Below are 19,898 nucleotides of genomic sequence, written 5' to 3'. Positions count from 1 at the left end.
ACCGTTTCTAAGATTTTATTGGTCTGAGCAAAGGCCAGCAGCAAGGGATAACTGTATGAATGCAAAAAGTTTTCTTGGAAAGTTTGATTTCATAACACTTGACAATTCATTAGCAGGTCACACATACCAAACTAACACAAAAGCATTAAAGCAGCTTTAGAAGTGGTCGTTGAGTTTAAATAAACGTGTATTTGGACTAGAGAACCAAAAGTTTGAAGATAAAACTACATCAAAATTTTTTAAAAAAAAATGTAAGTCTCCATGAGAATAGCTTCTTTGCCTTAACACCAAATGCAAGCTTGAGATGCAATGCATTGTGCAATATGGAGAAAAAACAAATGATATCCAAACACAATTTGATATTGAATACGATGTCAGCTTAGTTTGACATAATCAGAAATTTTAAATAAGTTTCTGACCTCTCATGTAAAATGACGCCCAACAAAATACCTTCTCTGTCAATACAAACTAAGTAAAACAAGTTAATTTTTGTACTTTTCTAACCAAAAGTCAGTCATTAAGGCAGTATATGTATGAGTTATATGGAAAGATTATAGATTTGGCTCTTTCACTGAGACACCTGCTGAATATGAAGTATTATTGGGTCAATTTGCGCAGATTTCAGCCACAAAGGCCACACAGCTTTAGTGCAAGCAGAGCAGAAGGAGGAAACCGGCTTTACTATCAACATAACTTGCTGCTTCTTTCTCAGATCATTTCGACGAGTACAAAAGGTGCAGAGTTACAAATTTGTAACACGTGGAAGCTGGAAGATCTTTCCACAGTAAAGTCAACAACACAATGTTGCAACAGATTCCATACCAGCCAATCCCTCGCAGTCAAAAACTAAAGTAGCTGACATGAAGTCATTCGATGATATGAAACTCAGAACAAAGCAAAGTTGATAGGGCAGGATACCCCGTATTGTAGTGGTTGCTAGGCAGGTGGACATCACATAATAGGCTATAATATTTGACCAGACTTGGTTATTATTGGCTCATATCCAAATACACCCACATCATCAACCCCTTGTTTCACTTGTACGATGTATGCAGCATTTTTGGTCCTTTTTTATTGTCCGTTTTGCTTCAGCCTCTCCAGCCGCTGGAGCAAAGCATTCCCGAAGGCCTCTCTGTAACCCGGACTCAGCGTGTCCAGAAGCGAGTAAACAGTCTCATGATACTGGGTGCTCAAATCCTCATCCACTTGATCGAAGGCATAGCCCACCACCTGTATAGAGCAGAAACAAGTGATTAAAACCCTCGTATGGTTTTGGGGTCTGAAAGCCGCATGTGGTGAGTAATAATCGCTGATGGTGCATCTTACCCTCAGTCCTGCTTCCGTGAGCTCCAGACAATACCGGTTTCCCTCTCTTGTTTCCACATTTATGTAGGCCACATCTGACGCACTGTTGAGACTTTGCGACACGTGCATTTCAGCGACGGCGAAAAGCACATCGTTGACCACTGCCTCCGCCTCCAATCTCATGTCCTTGACGTCACCGAGCTCGACACAGTCCTCGTCAAATGAAGTGACAATGGATTCCTCGGGCTGGCAGTCTACCTCCATCCCCTACAACACAGAAAAACAAAGTTATCGACTATGACTGACTCATTGTTGTAGCCCAAAGTTTACTGTACACTACAAAAACTGCCAAAATGGTTCTCCATGTCCACAAGTACACTTGAGAAACCCGGCAGTTAAACTGGGACTGTCACAACAAGCTGCTCTCTACTGTCACTAACTGGAAAAAATAATTACCATCCTCTGTGATCAGGTGATGGCCTGAGGAAAAGTTAAACCGGTTTGAGTCAGGAAGGAACTGAACTATAGTATCAAACAGGTAACTGGGTATTTTCCAACCAATTATCAGTATTAAACACTACGTATGAGTTATGCCGTCTCCTTAGCACCGGTGCGTTTGTTCAACAAGTTGAGTCTCGTCATGCTTTATTTGTGTCAATGTGCATCACGTAGCACACATCTGTATGAGCCTTTTTCCTGCATGTCAGCTGTTGCACCACATTTGGCTTCCTCTTCATTCATTCTGTTGGCTGGACGCCTTTATGGGCAATAAGCCACAGTTGATGTAACCACTGATTGTGAAACATGCAGCAATATTTAACTTAAACTGTCTCTTCCAGTTCATAGACATCCATATTATGTGGATGTTACAGGTGGAAACACACAGTGGATCAGTCAGTTTATAGGAGGAAAAAGTATTACTATGGTTTGTACCTTTGTGACTGTTAAACTGTATATTAAACCACCTCACAGTGACAGCAAAGGTATAGTTTGATTTGTTTTTTCATTTGTTTTGGCTTTCTTGGCTGCTGATCAAACTGGTGTGAGACAAAACTTTTATATCTGGTGGACATTAGTTTTCTAGATTGAACCCGTAAAGCTGCATTAGGATAAAAGACAAATCCATACATTAAACAAAAGTCGGTATTATCTCAGTTGAAGATTTACTGACACACACACATTTATCACCAGCATTCAACAGTGGAGGAAGTATTCAGATCCACTTAAGTAGAAGAAGCCGTAACACAATCTAAAAATACTCAATTACAACTTAAAGTTCTACGCTGAAAATGTTACTTAAGCAAATGTACAGAAGTATTATAAGCATTGAGTAAGTATTATCAAAAGTAAAAGTATTCTGTGCTGAAAAATGACTGCTGTGAGTGTTATATTATTACATATTATATTACTGTTTCTGTTATATTAATGTGGAACTGTTGTACTTGGTCAATGTGGAGCTAATTTTAATTATTTCATACACTATTGGCTGATTTAACCTATAAAAATACGTCATGTTTTATTAGCCGATCATATGTTTTGTGTGTGAAATATTAGTTTGTAAACCAAGTAGGGCTGCAACATCAATTGATTTGATAAGTCTGACAACAGTTCACATCCAATGCAATCAGAGAATTTGGACATTTTTCTTAAAAAACAGTTGCCAATTAATTTGATAGTTGACAACAAATCGATTAATCGTTACAGCTCTAAAACTAGTAACAGCTGTCAAATAAATATAGTGGAGTAAAAGTATGAAGAAGCATGAAATGGAAATACTCGAGTACACAGTACAAGTTAAATGTATTTCGGTATTTTTCACCTCTCAAAACATCTATGCAGATGCTTACCCTATATTTGCGAAACTCTCGCGAGATTTGTATGCGTTGTTTCTTCATAGTGCCTGTTGTACAAAATAATTACGTTTTATGAAGTGACAACGTTATGGTTAAGGTCTGTTTAGGTTTAGTCACAAAAACACTTGGTTAGGGTTAGAAAAAGATCATGGTTTTTGGTAAAATTATCAATCTCGCGAGATCTTAAACATCGACATCACAGCGACATCTTGGGGACTCTAGCTGAAGTGAAAGTCTCTGGTTAGCATCACAGATAGCATTAGACGAACTTTCAGTCAATGTGTTAGTTTCATTTAAATGGTATAACTCGGGTAATTCACATATAGATTGATGTAGCTAACTTAGAAAGCCAATATCAGGATAACTAACCTCAGCTAGTGCACTGGTTAACAGGAGTAAACAAACCGACCGTTGTGCAGGCCAGAAATGTAACAGTTATATATTACTTCACTTTGTATTCATCACATGCATATTGTATGTTATTAAGAGTACCAGTCATACGTTTGATCTAGCGATGCTATAACAACAATAAAGCTTGTCTCTGACCAAACTGCGTTCATTTTTCTCACCACCTCCTCCTCCTCCTCCTCCTCGGTGCGGTTGTTGTTGAGCTCCGTGGAGAAGGTTCAGACAAACGAGCGTCAGATAACTTCAGATAGATAAATGTTGAATCTCAAGTTTATGCACAGACAAAGAAAGAAACTATAAATGAACGCCCTACCCCTTTTCTACTTTATTTGCGTTGTCACTAAATAACTACATTAAAAACAATGACCCAGTAAGATGCTGAAGTTAGCTTCCGATTCACAGCTTCCGATTCGGAGTTAAGGGGAAAGTTAAGGGAAAGGGCCTTTTCACCACTTACACTTATGAAAGCGTGTTAGACATCGTAGCAAAAACCTTAACCATGTTTAAACCAACTTTCAGTTTTGTGAAACTTTTATTTTGCTTATGAAAACACACAAAAAGGTTGATTTCACTGCTTCCCCCCATCCAGATCACATTAAACCAGATCCGGATCAAAAACCACTATATTTAGGCTTGTTATATCTGGACTAGATTACCAAGAAGACTACAGAGACTCATTCTCACAGTTCCAGATTTGTGAAACTTTCATTCTGTTTGTGAAAACACAAGAAGGGCGATTTTACAGATATTTCTCTCTCCAAACTAAATTGGACCAGGTCCAGATCAAAGGCCACAGACTTGTCAAGTCTAAATTTAGCGGTTTTTGACGTGAATCTGGTCTCGTGGTCTGGAAAGGGAAAAAAAGCAGTGAAATCGCCTTCTTGTGTTTTCATGAGTAGAATAAATTGGTTTCACAAATCTGAAAGTGGTTTTAAACAGCGTTAAGTTTTTGTGTTACGATGTCTAACGCTCTTTCATTAGTGTAAGTGGTGGAAAACGGAGAATAAGCCGCTAAATGTCCTTATTCATGTTTCCCTTAACTTTCACCTTAACCTTTCCCTTAATTTCTCCCTTAACATCGAATCGGAAGCTAACTTCAGCGTCGTTGACCCAGTAGGTTTTTTTTTTTTTTTCAAACTTTATTGAGTACAATAAAGAACATGAGTTACATTTTGTGAACATTATGCCAGGACGTTCACAAACAACACTTAAGAAATAGAAAGAAAATTATTATTATTATTATTATTATTGTTGTTGTTGTTGTTGTTGTTGTTGTTGTTGTTGTTAATAATAATAATAATAATAATAATAATAATAATGAATGAATGAAAAAAAAAAATAAATACATAAATAAATAAAACATCAGATTAGTTAAATAAAGACATTGAAAATACACTCAACAGTTTTTACAGCCTTCTATTAGTGCAAGATGTAATAGTCTGTAAGTACTGCTCACATGCTTTATGAAAAACTGCGAAGAGAGTTTTTTTTTTTTTTGTTGGCAAATTTACACTTATGAATATGAAACTTAGCTAAAATAATAAGATTGATGATCTAAGCTTGTTTCTCAATTTTTCTGTTGTAACTTTATTAAAAAAAAAACGAAACAGAACATATTTATACTTTAAAAAAATCAGCCATAAATGTAACATTAATGTACTTAGAATAGATAATAAAGTTAATAATAGTTAATAAAGTTTTAAAAAAGAGTCCCCCGCCATGTTATGACATCACTGTCTAATCCCGCCCCGCAGTGTGCTGGGTGAAGGTGCGGAGTCATGAAAGTGTTTGTAAACAAGTAAGTCAGAAGGTAATTTAAGAGCTGCTCTAACATCTTCAGCTCTGCTCTCTTACTGGTGTCTGTCGGCACATCGCACTGGTGTATATATGCAGTGTTTCTGTCAGTGTGCATCTGTTATGTTACAGTAAATAACTTGACCATTGTTTGGTTTTAGATTAGCCAGTAAGCTAACTAGCGCGACGTTAGCCGGCTTAGCTAATGTTGTCTTTCTTTGCAGACAGGAGTGCTTTATAGGACAGCTGACGGCTTTAACCTCAAATTTACTAGCCGGCTAGTTAGCCAAATGACATGTCTTTGTCTAGCCAGCAGTCAAAGCACATCTTCCGACTCTTGACTACGATGACAGCTCTGCTGAAGTGAACCTAACCAGGTTAGCAAGTGTGTGGCATGCTAACAGCTATTTCGCAATTGCTTTTGCTTAGTTTACACTGGCACTAGAATGACGGCAGATGGGTGCTTAGAATAACATTAATGTTATTCGGACAATTTATATGCTGCATTATATTATCAAGCAGCAACAGCCACATAAAACTGTCTCTGTCTTAAATTGAAGCTTGTGTCTCTGATGTGTTGTAAACATCAGAGACACAAGTCTCAAGTTACTAAGGGGGACAACATGTGTTTCTTTTCTGTAGGCGCAGCAAACTGGAGTCGGACCAATTTCCACACACATCTCTGAGTGTCAACACATCCTCCAAAGTGTCCCTGATCTTGGGATATGAAGGATGTTTGAGCTCACGATTTCTTGATGTCTTTAAGTCGACAGGATGACAGAGCTGTAACATCAGTAATTGACTCATAGCTGTTTGGGTAGCTATAGCTTTCTGGTTGCAAAAGCCTCAAGACCCCTTTCACTACCTTTATACTGTACACCTCTTGAGTTAAGATGCCTTGGCCATTTTCGGAGTCCATCAAGAAGCGGGCGTGCAGATACCTCCTGCATCGGTATCTAGGCAACTTTCTGCAGGAGAAGTTGAGCTTGGATCAGCTCAGCTTAGACCTCTATCAAGGCACTGGATCACTTGCACAAGTTCCCCTGGATAAATGGGTATGTGTAGTATTACCTTGATGGCAGGAAATGCAGCAGATGAATTATCTTGATTTGAACACAAAAATCCACATGAATTAAGAGAAGTCTCAGCATTGTTCTTTGTTCCTCAGTCACTGAATGAGCTCCTAGAGACGGCAGATGCCCCTTTCGAGGTAATCGCGGGGTTCATCCAGACAATTTCACTGACTGTCCCATGGGCAGCCCTGCTGCAGGAAAACTGTGCCCTAGAGATCAAGGGTTTGGAGATGGTGTTAAGACCAAGACCAAGAGTTGGTAAGGAGGTTTTAGATAGTTGGAAAAGGATTGAGAAAAACAAATTCTCATTTTGTTACATGCTAACAAGTTGACAAATAATTAATGTTACTGTCACCTTGGCTGTTTTTCCAGCTTCTGGTGTTGAGCCCATGTACTGGTCCAGTTTCATGACGAGCAGCATGCAACTCGCCAAAGAATGTCTGAGCCAGAAACTCACCGACGACATGGGAGAGAGCTTCCAGCCTTTTGAGGGATTAGAAAAGTTTGCAGAAACAATAGAGACAGGTACATTATGTCTCTAATGCCAGGAAACATTTAAAGAGGTTTACCAGCCTTGTGTTGCGTGAAGTAATTTCTTTATATTTCCTTTCTTGCAGTTCTGAGAAGAGTCAAAGTGACATTTTTGGATACTGTTCTTCGAGTTGAACACATCCCAGAAAATTCTAAAACTGGAATTGCTCTTGAGATTCGAATCAACAAGTAAGTTTGGACAGTCAATGGGACAACATATGACTTATTCAGGCAGTTTTAGCAAAATTAGAAACATTTTCAACACTAAGTGAATCCAATTAAATGTCATCATTCATCATTGATTTCTTTTCTTAAATCTATTATCTAGAATCAGTCAGAAAGGAAGTGATGTAGAACACACAGACAACATAGAGAAGTTTTTATACAGTTGAGATGTGGACGGTTAAAAAGGCTGCAGATAATATACAGTATTGAAGATGTCCGTAATATGCAGTGTAGTATTTATGTGATGTAGGTCATTTGTATTTGCACATTTACATGTGTGCAAACACAGTGTTTGCTGAAGGTTGTTGTCCAGCTCTGCGTGTCTTGTGGTTGTTTCAGGATTGTTTACTGCGATGAAACAGGCGAGGAGAGCTCGAATGTGAACGTGCATCAGCCGACCACATTTGCTCATAAAAACTTGCAGATGGAAGGCATCACTGTATTTTGGGACGAGTTCTCAGATGTGTCTCGAGCTGGTTGTAAATCTTCACCCACTCCAACGGTTGGTGTAGCAAGTCTTTGAAATTCAGTATAAAAGAGTTGTATGTGTAAGCCTTTTTAAAAATCTTATCTCGTATTTATTTATTTATTTTTTTGACAGGAGACTGAGCCAAAGCTCTCTCCTAGCTGGAATCCCAAAATCATATGCGAGCCTCATCCGCAGTTCACAGAGCCTGTGTCCTCTACAACACCTTTTCAGCCTGTACAGATTGGGATTCTCAGTGGCAAAATTGAGCTGTCCCTCACTCTGAAAAACAACCTAGCTATGCCCGGAGCAAAGGTGAATTAACCATTTCTGATTACAAAATATTATGTTAATTATATGAATTGTTTATTCAGTATTTATGCACTGCATTTAACCAGGCTCTCTTGTGTGCTTTGCTTTTCAGCTGGATGTTGTTGGACATATTGATACACTAATTATTCTGCTGTCCCCGCGGCAAGTTCATCTTCTTCTGGACTTATGTGGAGCTTTCTCTGGTGGAGGTGAGCATCTGTCCGTTCACAGATGATATAGAAATTTGGATCAAACAGAGTAGAAAGGTCACTGAATGAGCTACTTAAAAATAGAATACATAGAGCATGTCTTTCTATTTGTGTGAAGGTGCACAGGAATGGGCCAAGGACAGAAAGAGTCGACCCATGCAGCAAGAGGATGAGTATCGACTTCATATGGAACTAAACCGCTGTCTGAAGAAGGAGACTGCTGTGCCAGGAGCAGACCCTGAACTCTTTGAGAGCCAGACCACCAGGACTGTGTCTAGTCGAGGTTGAAACACCGTCCTCTAACCCCCACATTGTCTTACTCATCAAATGTCACAGTTGAATATATCTAATTGTCTTTTCCTTTTTTTTCTTTTTTTTTTTAAACCTGTTGGTGTAGATGATGTGTTCTTCTCCATGGCTGACATGGACATGTCTCACAGCTTGTCATCGCTCCCCCCTCTGGGTGAACCACCCACTGTTGACTTGGATTTGTCACTCAATAGCAATTACTCTGCCTCCCCAGGAGAGTCTCCATCTGGAAACACAACAGTAAGTCTTTGTTTGTTTGATCAGCATGCTTACAGACTCACAATTAAATAGAATATGGGTGAGAGTAAAGGCTCTCAGTGGTCTGGTTACTCAATAAGATCCTGAAATCCTCAGATAATGGCAGTATAGTGTCATTTAATCTTTACACTGACAACATTAGGAGGTATAAAAATGACTATTTTGAACATGAGTGTTTTAGTGAGTGTGATGAAATTACTGGAAATGAACTACTGTCTGTGTAATCTGTGTTTGCAGGCTCTGTGGGATGATTACATGGATGTACCACGACAAAGAGAGAAGCAGACTAGTGAAACTCCCATACAGTCACGGGACTCACAACTCCCTCATAAATTACTGAGACAAACTTGTAAGTGTCAAAATAAATCTGTATATTTGTACATACTTAATACACATTCAGCTGTTGAATACTAGTCCCTCCATGTCCATGTGCTTTAGAGAGGAAAAGGAATATGCAGGCTTTCATCCCAACCAAAGATTACATCAGCATATCTCCCTGTTTAGTTCCTCCTCCACAGCTGAAAGTGTTATCAGCTGTGTTTGGCTCAGTGAAAGCCTACACACTCTCATCACTCTGCACATGGTTATCATTTCATCTCAGTGAAAATTTGGTATTTTTACATATTTCAGCTCATCCATCCAAAACCCATGGTGACGAGTCAAGGCCAGAGCTGGTGTTGAGGCTAACGCTGAGCAGCCTGGCTGTCTCTGTCCTCCACATCGATCCGCTGCCACCACCAGATGCTACGCCCAGTCCTCTTGGCCCTATGGCTGCACACTTCTTCAGCATGGTGGGCCCGGGCCAGCTCGACCCAGCTGCTTTCCTTCAGTCTCGAACAGTCTTTAATCAGGCTTGTCCCCATGACCACCTCAGGTGCATTTTTTTTTTTATTAATTCCTGTTGTGTAAGGTTGCATTTAATGTCTTGTTGAAGGTCAGCGACAGGTTAATGATTGGAGGATACAAATGTCTGTCTGACCTTCGTTTCTATCTGCAGGTTTGTGGGCCAGGGTCTGAAGGTAAACTATGAGCACTGTCAGGGATCCAGCCTGCGGACTTTTAGTACTGACGTCTCCCTTAATCAGATGGAGTTGCTGGAGTGTTTGTTCCCCTCGGAGGCTGTCATTGGCGGCTCCCAAAGAGGCATTCAATACACTGAGGTTAGAGTTACAAGCCTGAGCTAAGCACATATAGCGCTGCACTCAGCTTTGGTCAGTTAAACACTGCACATACAAACTGTTTGCTTGGAAGCTGTAGCTGGCATGACATTAAGAGTGTATCTCACTAGTTTCTCTGTCACACCTCAGCTCCTGACATTTGACACCACAGCCAGTGCTGATGCACCACTTACCACCTGCCTTCACCTGCTTTACAAACAAGCTGAGCGCAGAGGCCCCCAGGTAAAAGCATTTATTAGTCCAATATGAAACTGCAACACTAACATTTAACACTCAGACACATTTCCTGTGTTGAATTCCACTCAGTCAGCACTTTGTGTCTTATGTAGGGCGGTCAAGTGCGTCTCAGCACCATCCCCAGGAAAGCAGAGATCCAGGTGGAGCTGGGCCCCGTGCGCACTGAGCTTGACATCAGCATCGTAGACCGTCTCAACTCACTTCTTCAGCCTCAGAAGCTGGCAACCACAGAGATGATGGCCTCCCATATGTACACATCCTATAATAAGCATGTCAGCTTGGTAAGGGCAGGAACTGAAGTTTAAAAGAGTTTCTATGAATATGAGTATCACAGATATAATAATGATAATAATAATAATGATTATTGTGAATATCTGCCAGATGTAATCCAGTTTGATAGTTAGTTTTTACCCTTAGTTAAAGGGTAAAAACTGCTGCATATTTATGCTGTTATTACTGTATGTAATGTTGATCATTATCATTTTACAGCACAAGGCCTTTACAGAAGTTTTCCTTGATGACAGCCACACACCCTCCAGTTGTCATGTATCATTAACTGTCAGTGCCCCAGTGCTGGGCCTTGCGGTCCGCTTTCCCATCCCTGACCTTCGCTCAGATCAGGAGAGGGGTCCTTGGTTCAAGAAGTCTCTGCAGAAAGAAGTACTCTACCTGGAACTAGAAGACCTGGAAGTGAAAACGGAGTTCATGGGTGGCAGCTCCCCTGATCAAACCAAGATGGAACTAACTTTCAGGGAGCTTATTGGTACGTGGTCTGGGGGGAAAAAGATTCCACATTGCCCTCTGAATATTTTTTAAACTGAGGAACTGTTCTCTAACTGCTTTATATATTTTTTTCTCCGTTTCTACAGGGAAGTTCCAGGAGGAGCCGGATCAACCAGCTGCCCGGTTCCTCAGAGTGTCCCACACCATGGATGGAGACATGACAACATCTGAGAGTGTAAAATTTGATTGGCCGAGGTATGTTTCTCTAACCAACCTCAACCTGATCCGTCTGTTCAGGGGCATCTCTCAGTTACGTTAATTTTCTCTGAGCAGGGTTGTGCTGAAGATGAACCCCACCGCAGTCCACTCAATCCTTGAGCGTGTGACAGTTGAAGATGACGAGGGGGCTGAGGACCATTCACTTGAAGAGGAAGAGGAGGAAGGGGCCGCCCATTCACTGAAGGATGTGTGTGACTTTGGGAAAGCAGAACCATCACCCTTTTCTTCACGTAGGGTTATGTATGAGAATGAAGAGGTGGGTAACGGCTACAAAGGGCCACTTGCATCAAAAAAGCTTAAATACTTGGATGATGGGCATAGGCCTAAAGTAGATGAACTTTGGCTTGTATTACAGGGAATGTGCAGGTGGATAAATTTGCATTCAGGAGTGAGGATATCCTCTGTTTGGTGTATTAAAATGTATGACAGGTGTTGTAATACAAACAGCAACATGAGCACTACTTTGCAAACAAAAGCTGTTGACAGAGCAGGTGGCAATGAGCCCACGTTTAGAAAAATCTTTTTTTTTTTTTCTTTCAGATGGTTATTCCCGGTGATGTTGCTGAGATGACAGAGTTTCAGGAAAAAACCATGAACAATTCTCGTTTCATCCTTGAACTGTGTTTCCCCAATGTGCAATTATCGCTCCCCAGCAAGGCGTTTTATGAAAAACTACACAACAGGTATGGACTTTGTAATATGATACAGTACTACAGGGCTGGATGGAAATAAAAATACAGCAAAATTATTGGGTAAATTTTAGGGTTAAGATTTTTCATAAAAAATAAATTAAAATTTGGGTTTTATAGGAAGCCAGTAAAGTAAATGAGTCAAACTTTTTCACTGAAAATCAACACATAATCAGTTGATAAAGTATTTTGTGGAACATGACATTTCCCATTTTATTGTTTGAATACATCTTGTTCCTAAATCTTGTTGACAGCCAGCTAACATGTTGTTAACATGTTTAATCTCTGTTGTCTTTACTCCTACCTATTCTATATAAGTTGTAAAATTTATGTTCTTCATACTGTAGAATAAACAATGACCTGCTGCTGTGGGAGCCCACTGCTCCATCTCCAGTGGAGACGGTGGAGAGCATGCCATATGGAGTCGGACTCTCTGTTGCCAGTCAGTTGATCAACACTTACTCCAAGGACAGCTTCAGCCAGTTCCGCTCGACTGGTCCTGAAGGTGAGACGAAAACAAACCAAAACACTGCTCATGAATTTGCAGACTCTCAATATTAAAGTACAAATTAGTGGTGGTCATGTTTAAAAACCAATGCGCTTTTTGTTGCAGAAGAGACAAGTGGTTCCGAGGAGGAGAACATGCACTATTACTCTCCTGCCTCTGACCTCGGCCTCAGGTCTCGCAAGAAGAAAAAGCCCAAAGCACAGAGCAAGACCTCCCAGAGCCTGTTCTCTGTCATCCTCAGTGTCAATCATGGTCTGGTGGCTCTTCAAACTAATGCTAAGGTAAACTTATATCCTTTTTTGTAATCACTTACTATCCTCACAGTTTTATTTAGACATTGCTAACAGCTTGTTTTATGGATAGTGAGGTTGAGTTTCCATCTTTTTTTCCCAGAAGGAGGATAAAACTGTACTGAAAAACAAACATGGTGAGTTCTGGCTGGAAATAAAAAATGCCGTGCTGTTCAGCGTAACGCAGTATGAAGGCTATAAAGACCAACACTACATCTGCTTCCACACCAGTAATATCTGCGTGTATCATCAAGGTAAACCAACGACACTTATTCACACTGTGTCTACAAGTACATTCATGTACTTCTACCTCCTTCACTGATATCACACTCTGATAATCTGCTCAGGACTTGTAGATGGAGGCAGCTCCGTCTCAGACATCAAGTTGCCATGCAGGACGCATCCGCATTGGCTAGAGCCAACCATCTACCAATCAGAGACACCTCCTGAAAGATCCTCCACTCCCTCAGAGGGTATTGGTCTGGAGGCTCGCAGCATGGTGTCCGTCGCTGTCAAAATCTCATCACAGAACGCAGAACGTAATGTCAAGGTAGGAAACTCACATCACTCAGGTAAAAGGCCAGCAGGACAGCATCAGTTCATTATAGTGTAGAGTCTCACACAGGTGCTTTATTTTATCTATCTGCCTACTTGCGACTCCAGCATCACATGTCACATGGGTTGATGAGTTGTGAGTAGTTTCATCGAGTGATGTTAGATTGTTGCATTTGAATAACTTTTAGAGGCCTGAAGATGCAAAACTACCCGGTATTTTACAAGAAAACACAAAAAATAGAGAAAAGTCAGGAAAAAATAATATAATAATAATTTTGTGTTGCTGATCTTACAACCTTTAATCTATTTTATGACCCCTTTGGAGGGATTATAAGTTAGAGGTTAAAACTGTATCAAACTCTTCCTTAATATTTTCCATAAGGGTTGATCTTGCCATATAAGGGTAGAGTAATAATCTCCCGCCTTTTATAAGTGATGCCCATTGAGTTTTCACATCCATTCTTCAGCATCCGACATATTTATATGTTGATTATTGAATTATTACTGAAAGCCCAGCCGTGTAGTAGCATCTGTTTCTCAACACATATTTTTATGTAATACCACTTTCAGTGTTTGCAGTTTTCAGTTGTTTTTGCTTTGAATGCGGTATCTCTTTCAGTCATTTTTGTGCTCACTGTGGTGATTTGTTCCTTTTAAATGTAGGAATTTCTGGTTGCTGTTGGGGTGAGAGGAGCCACGCTTCAACACAGAGTGGTCCCCCCCAGCATGGGCTGGTATGACCAGGTATGACAACATGTGGCTGCCACTTCACTCCCTCTTTTGTGTCCTTTACATGAATTGTTCAGAGAACCTTTTAGGAAATATACTGCAATAAAATCAGACATATGTAACCTAATTACCAATTTATTTCCAACAGATTGTTGACTTTTTGAATGTTTCTGATGAGCCTGTGTTGGGTTACGCCCCTCCTACATCTGTCACCACCCTGCACCTGCATCTATGGAGCTGCTCCTTAGACTACAGGTAAAATAGACTTCAGACCTCCAACTCAGTAATAAGTTACTTGTCATCTTTGTGTGTATTTGAATGTGGCTTCTGTTTTTCTCTTGACAGACCCCTTTACCTGCCTCTCAGATCACTGTTGGTTGTAGAAACATTTAGCATCTCCAGCATTGTCTCTTTAGACCACTCGTCCTCAACACTCAGGTATGAAATGTCTTCTGGTTTTGTTGCCGATACTAAACTGAGAAGTTTAATTGCAACTGAGAACTGAGTTTGTCTTCTATTAAATGTTTACAGGATAATTTTGGACGAAGCTGCTCTGTTCCTCTCAGATAAGAGTAATGCTGTCTCTGTCAATTTAGTGCGTGGTAAGTCGATTTCAGTGAAGTTTTTGAACAGAGTGTTTGAAATATCGCAGCGTTTACCAATGCTTACCTTTGTTTTTTTCATCACAGACTATGTCCAAGTGGTAGACATGGGAACACTGGAGCTGAGGATTATAGCTGTCAAACCTGGAGTGGATGGAAAATTGGTAGGAGTTAGCTATTTCTAAATGATATTAGCGTTCTTAGTATTATCTCTCAAAAACAATAATCACACATTTTTACACACTTTTTCACTGTGTTTTGGATGACAGTCTGAGCCCAGGTTTGAGCTGCGCTGTTCAAGTGACGTCATTCACATCAGAACATGTTCGGACTCCTGCGCTGCCCTCATGAACCTTATCCAGTATATAGCCAGCTATGGAGATTTGCTGCCCCCTGCAGAACCAGAAGCCAAGCACAGCAGCACTACACAAAGAAACAAGGTCAGCAGTGACACCACTTAGGACCTAATATTATATCTACAATACAATTACAAAGCTCTACCAGTTATACATACTTAGTTTGAGTGTATATTTGGACAGGCGGAGTTTCCTAGTCGGCCCACATCTCAAACCTCTCTGCTCGCTGAGACTGAGCAACAGATGTTGCAGGATCTGATGAGTGAAGCCATGGAGGAGACTGATGGGCTGCAGCATGCACCAGGGCCGCAACAGAACGGTAAAAATTTGGTTCAGTAAAGATGAAATTTTTAGCTCCATGAATGATATAACTTAACTTAAGTTTTTCTACCATTTCACATCTGCAGGTGCACACGAGGAGCAGAATTATGACCATGACCCGCCTCGCTCAGACCTGTTCCTTTTCCCAGATGAGAGTGGGAATTTTACCCAAGACTCAAGCCCCACTTACCCCATGCTTCACTCTCCTCTCATCACTCCTGTCCCTAACCTGACCCAAGAGACGGACGACTTTTGTATCCTAGAAACGCCAGGTTCCAGAGGAGAGGTCAGGATGTATTCAGTCGCACAGTTAATGGCTACGTAACACAAAGATTGCCTGTTTTCGCATGTACTGTGTTGCCTCATTGTCAGCAATATTTGTTTCAGGATCGTGATCAGGAGCCGGTGGTAAAGCAGCTTACTTCAGAACCCGTGGAAATCAAAGATGATCACTTCAGTCAGCCGCTGGATGGGACTGATTCCAGCCGGGGAGCTATGAACTTTCCCATCCCAGAGGTGCGCTACCTCATCAAGGAGATCTCTGTCGTGTGGCACCTTTATGGTGGGAAAGACTTTGGGAATGCGACTTTCACAGCCTCTCCTGCTAGAAGCCGGGGGTGAGACGTGAACTATGTAACTGTGCACGCTGTGTAAATGTTTTCAAAGCTAATCAGACTTGTTTAATTTTGATCCTTTTCTCTGCCTTTCAGGTCTACTCCCCATAGCTCCCCTTCTCAAACTCCAGTCAGACAGGCCAGGGTTTCAGGACGGGCAGGAGGTGGAAAAGGAAGGAACCCTGATGTCCTGATGGAGATCCAACTCAGCAAAGTAAAGTTTCTCTTCTGTATTAAACACTCATTATGATATAAAACATGCAGATTACCTAAATGCTTTGGGTCATTTCTTCACCATTTTCCTGCTTGTTTCCTGCCTTTTTCTCAGGTGAGATTTCAGCATGAGGTGTACCCACAGACCCAGGCGGCTTCGGGGTCAGCAGTGGACCAGCCAGTGTCCCGGCAGGTGTTTGTTGTACAGGATTTGGAGATTCGAGACCGACTGGCTACGTCACAGATGAACAAGTTCCTCTACTTGTACTCCAGCAAGGAAATGCCCCGAAAGGCCCATTCTAACATGGTGAGGAAGGCAACACTCACACTTTAACCCACTCGAGTCTTATCCTGGTGTAACATCTCATGTGCTTTTGCTCTTAGTTGTCAGTAAAGGCACTGCACATGTGTCCGGAGTCAGGCCAGGCTCCACAGGAGTGCTGTTTGCGTGTCTCCCTGATGCCTCTTCGCCTCAATATCGATCAGGTAAAAGACACAGACAAATTTTCACGTGCATCAAGATATCCTACAATCATGACTGTAACATTTCCTAAGTGACAGTGGTGTTTTTTGTTTGTTTGAAGGATGCACTATTCTTCCTGAAGGACTTCTTTACTAGTCTTGCTACTGAAGTTGAGTTTTTCTCACCGCCTGCTCAAGAAGGTAAAATCTATCATTCAATTCACTCCAAAATCATTTTCTGTAAACTTCACTTTCCAATAATGGCTTCTGATGATAACATTTTGTTCTGCAGCTGTCTGTGTTTCTACAAAAAAAGCTGCTGCACCAGAGATCTCCTGCAGCTTCTCCAAGCACGCTGTCAGCAGCCTGGACCCGGCTCCCATCATCTCAGTGCCTGCTCAGAGACGTTTGAGCCACAATGGTTTCTCCACATCTGGCAGGGAGGAAGGGAGTGAAAATGAAGCGTCTGCACCTTCCTTCACAGACCAACCAATCTTCTTTAGGTCAGTGTTAAGTCACTAAATAATAAAATCCCTTTGAAGGATTAGTTCAGTTGCTTTTTGGTAACGTTTCCTTTTCCTAACAGGGAGTTTCGATTTACCTCTGAGGTCCCCATTCGCTTGGATTACCATGGGAAACATGTTTCAATGGAGCAGGTACACGGTCACACGGCTGTGAATACATTCCACGATATTTAATTTCTGCTTTATGAATGACTTTATGACTGATTTGTTTCAGGGAACATTTGCAGGGATCATTATCGGGTTGACACAGCTGAATTGTTCAGAGCTGAAACTGAGACGGTTGTGCTATAGACAAGGGTAAGTTCATCTCAGTAGAATATCGTACAAGACTTTGTTGTTAACTATTTGATATCACTGATTCACTCTTCAAACAATAATCTTTCCCAGGAAACTAATACTTGTCTGTCTTCCAGTTTATTAGGTGTAGATAAACTGTTTTCCTATGCAATAAATGAGTGGCTAAATGACATAAAGAAAAACCAGCTTCCAGGACTACTGGGAGGTGTGGGACCTATTCATTCACTGGTACAACTGGGTAAGTAGAAAGGCGTCTTAGTGTCATCAGATGTATCTATATTTCAGGTGGAACTTTGATAGTTATAAGAAATGATAGAAGCAAAAAGTAAAACAAGTAATATAGTGAGATTGAGCAGCTAAACTTTGTATCACTATTCACATATAAAGTTTCTTTCTCTTTATATCACCAAACTCTACTATTACTCAAGTATTTACTTCTTTGCATCACTCTGTAAACTTAAGTTTTTTTAAAAGCAGTCTGTAAGTAAAGTTTGTCATCATTGTTACATCTCAGCATTTCTCAAATGTCAGCCATAACTTCACTTCATTCAAAGATTTGGAATTGAATGGATGGATGAATGAATTGGACTAGTCCCACACAAACTTTTTCCTCTTTATTTGTGTTGCTGAAAGTATAGAAGAAGCCTTAGAAGCTGGATCAACATGTAATGCTGTAATACTGCTGTAAATGTTGTTTACAAGCTTAATCTCTGAGATACTACATATCCCTGTTCTTGAGACGAATGTTCTGTTCAGTTCAGGGATTCAGGGACTTGGTGTGGCTCCCGATTGAGCAGTACAGGAAGGATGGCCGGATAGTCCGCGGGTTTCAGCGCGGCACCGCCTCCTTTGGAACTTCTACTGCGATGGCTGCTCTGGAGCTCACCAACAGGATGGTGCGGACCATCCAGGTAAACTCTCAGCTGTCACTAAAAAGTCTGGATTCACTAGTAATGCCTTTTATGAGGATTTAAACATTGCTCTGTGGCATTTTTAGGCAGCTGCTGAGACGGCCTACGACATGGTGTCTCCGGTGCCTGATGAGAGAGACATGAAGAGGATAAAACGGTTCTCCTATTATGGACTGGCTCATCAGCCCGTTGACCTGAGAGAAGGTGTAGCCAAAGCTTACACTGTCGTAAAAGAGGTAAACAATTCAATCTGAAAGCACCAACATTTTTATTCAGTGAGATTAATGAAAAGGAGCTCTGTTGTAATGAGGACTACATGTTTTGTGCATCTACAGGGGATCACAGACACTGCACTGACCATCTATGACACAGCCACCCGGGAACACGAGCAGCGCGGGATGACGGGGGCGGTGGGTGGGGTTCTCCGACAGCTGCCGCCAGCAGTAGTCAAACCGCTCATTATGGCCACGGAAGCCACTTCCAATGTCTTGGGTGGGATGAGGAACCAGATCCATCCTGATGCACGCCAGGAGGAGTCTCAAAAATGGAGGCAAGGCGAGGAGTAATTCCTGTCGCCATATGGTAACTGAAACCATGACTGTGCAGAAGCAACAGCTGATTTTTTTGGAAACTTTGTTCGGAGCATTTTTGAAGACGAACTTCTCAGAGGTGGATAGCCAGGCCTGGTGTAAATACAGTAATGTTCATCTCGTGGCAATTTGAGCTACTGTGATTCAGCTTTCGTGAGCTTACCGGTTCCCTCACAGTGCCTTCATGGTTATCAGCATTGTCCAACTGTATGTTTAATCAGAGGGATGTACGAGAAAATAATGAGCCACATATCATCTTTATGTGGATTATGTTCTGTTGTAGGATAGAAATGGCATTTTAAATGTAAAATCATAACAATGAGGAAATAGGCTGTTGTCTCATGAGGCTCAAACATTTGCGTCATTTTCAAACAGCTCTGTTTACAAGTTGTGTGTGGTTGCATTCTCTCATCCTAATATTATAGTTGTGATGACGCTTAATTTATATAATATGTACTGTATGTGGGCCTTGTTATTTACTGTAAATATTCCTAACATTTCATGGAGATGTAAGAGATAGAGACTGAACATGTTACAGCTGTGTTAAGTTCTGTAATCAGCACTTTTATGGGTTACTTGCCCAGATGAATGATAGATGGGAAGATGACCCAAATTTGTTATAATACAATTTTATTTTGAGCTGTGATCAATGTTGTGTAATTTTCACAAAAAGCTGCTGTCTTGAGAGGCTACTTTAAAAATTGAAAAGCAGTTTCAAATGTTTAATTCAGCCAGTCTGCTGCTCACATGTTTAAATTGTAGACACAAACTTGTAAAAGAAACTGCATCGACTCAATATGTTGAAGCAAAGTCTTAATATCCTAGTCAATGGATTTTTTTTAAGTGTATGTGTTTTGAATATTGATATTTGGCGTGTTTTGTTGTGTTGCAGTTATATGATTTGCTCATTTCCTTGTTTATGTGGAAAGAAGAATAATATTTCTTGTACATATGTGTACAGTTGATTCTTGAATTTGTATTAAAAGCATGAAAGGGAAATAAAAAAGTTTAAATCCACCTCAGTAGAGAAGAACTGCATGTGACTTTCATTTATGTCACATACATAACTTTTTCCTG

The 19,898-nt window shown here is 40.8% G+C and overlaps 2 protein-coding genes across 11 annotated transcripts; one reads left to right on the top strand and one right to left on the bottom strand.

The window, feature by feature from the left end:
• Position 1: 1 nt before the first annotated feature.
• gskip (gsk3b interacting protein) lies at positions 2 to 3,979 on the bottom strand. 6 transcript variants are annotated; one of them, XM_067615080.1, is made up of 4 exons: positions 3,728 to 3,970; positions 3,153 to 3,205; positions 1,327 to 1,572; positions 2 to 1,230 (listed from the first exon to the last, which is right to left on the bottom strand). In XM_067615080.1, the coding sequence occupies exons 2-4, from the start codon at positions 3,198 to 3,200 to the stop codon at positions 1,072 to 1,074; spliced, it is 453 nt and encodes a 150-aa protein (XP_067471181.1). In that variant the 5' UTR covers positions 3,201 to 3,205; positions 3,728 to 3,970; the 3' UTR covers positions 2 to 1,071. The 6 variants fall into 6 exon arrangements, with proteins under 6 accessions (XP_067471181.1, XP_067471187.1, XP_067471185.1 ...); XM_067615086.1 differs by lacking the exon at positions 3,153 to 3,205 and having other exon boundaries at positions 3,880 to 3,979; XM_067615084.1 differs by lacking the exon at positions 3,153 to 3,205 and having other exon boundaries at positions 3,660 to 3,970.
• A 1,310-nt stretch (positions 3,980 to 5,289) lies between these two features.
• On the top strand, positions 5,290 to 19,838 carry LOC137200382 (autophagy-related protein 2 homolog B-like). 5 transcript variants are annotated; one of them, XM_067615151.1, is made up of 44 exons: positions 5,290 to 5,376; positions 5,585 to 5,737; positions 6,003 to 6,415; positions 6,529 to 6,691; positions 6,806 to 6,958; positions 7,051 to 7,153; positions 7,529 to 7,691; positions 7,791 to 7,970; positions 8,080 to 8,176; positions 8,295 to 8,459; positions 8,574 to 8,725; positions 8,981 to 9,092; positions 9,374 to 9,617; positions 9,741 to 9,903; positions 10,051 to 10,143; positions 10,251 to 10,439; positions 10,648 to 10,921; positions 11,028 to 11,136; positions 11,215 to 11,416; positions 11,701 to 11,843; positions 12,197 to 12,354; positions 12,463 to 12,638; positions 12,751 to 12,901; positions 12,995 to 13,197; positions 13,866 to 13,946; positions 14,080 to 14,186; positions 14,277 to 14,369; positions 14,463 to 14,533; positions 14,621 to 14,697; positions 14,803 to 14,973; positions 15,073 to 15,208; positions 15,297 to 15,496; positions 15,598 to 15,827; positions 15,921 to 16,038; positions 16,153 to 16,344; positions 16,422 to 16,523; positions 16,622 to 16,700; positions 16,792 to 17,002; positions 17,086 to 17,155; positions 17,238 to 17,320; positions 17,437 to 17,558; positions 18,077 to 18,231; positions 18,318 to 18,467; positions 18,567 to 19,838. In XM_067615151.1, the coding sequence occupies exons 3-44, from the start codon at positions 6,254 to 6,256 to the stop codon at positions 18,795 to 18,797; spliced, it is 6,234 nt and encodes a 2,077-aa protein (XP_067471252.1). In that variant the 5' UTR covers positions 5,290 to 5,376; positions 5,585 to 5,737; positions 6,003 to 6,253; the 3' UTR covers positions 18,798 to 19,838. The 5 variants fall into 5 exon arrangements, with proteins under 5 accessions (XP_067471252.1, XP_067471254.1, XP_067471255.1 ...); XM_067615152.1 differs by having other exon boundaries at positions 5,358 to 5,376; positions 5,670 to 5,737; XM_067615153.1 differs by lacking the exon at positions 5,585 to 5,737 and having other exon boundaries at positions 5,296 to 5,376.
• Positions 19,839 to 19,898: the final 60 nt, after the last annotated feature.

This window comes from Thunnus thynnus, chromosome 16 (genome assembly GCF_963924715.1).
Source record: "Thunnus thynnus chromosome 16, fThuThy2.1, whole genome shotgun sequence".
In the NCBI taxonomy this organism is placed as follows: Eukaryota; Metazoa; Chordata; class Actinopteri; order Scombriformes; family Scombridae; genus Thunnus; species Thunnus thynnus.
Note: the sequence above shows the minus strand (reverse complement) of the source record. Positions and strands in the feature narration are given on the sequence as shown.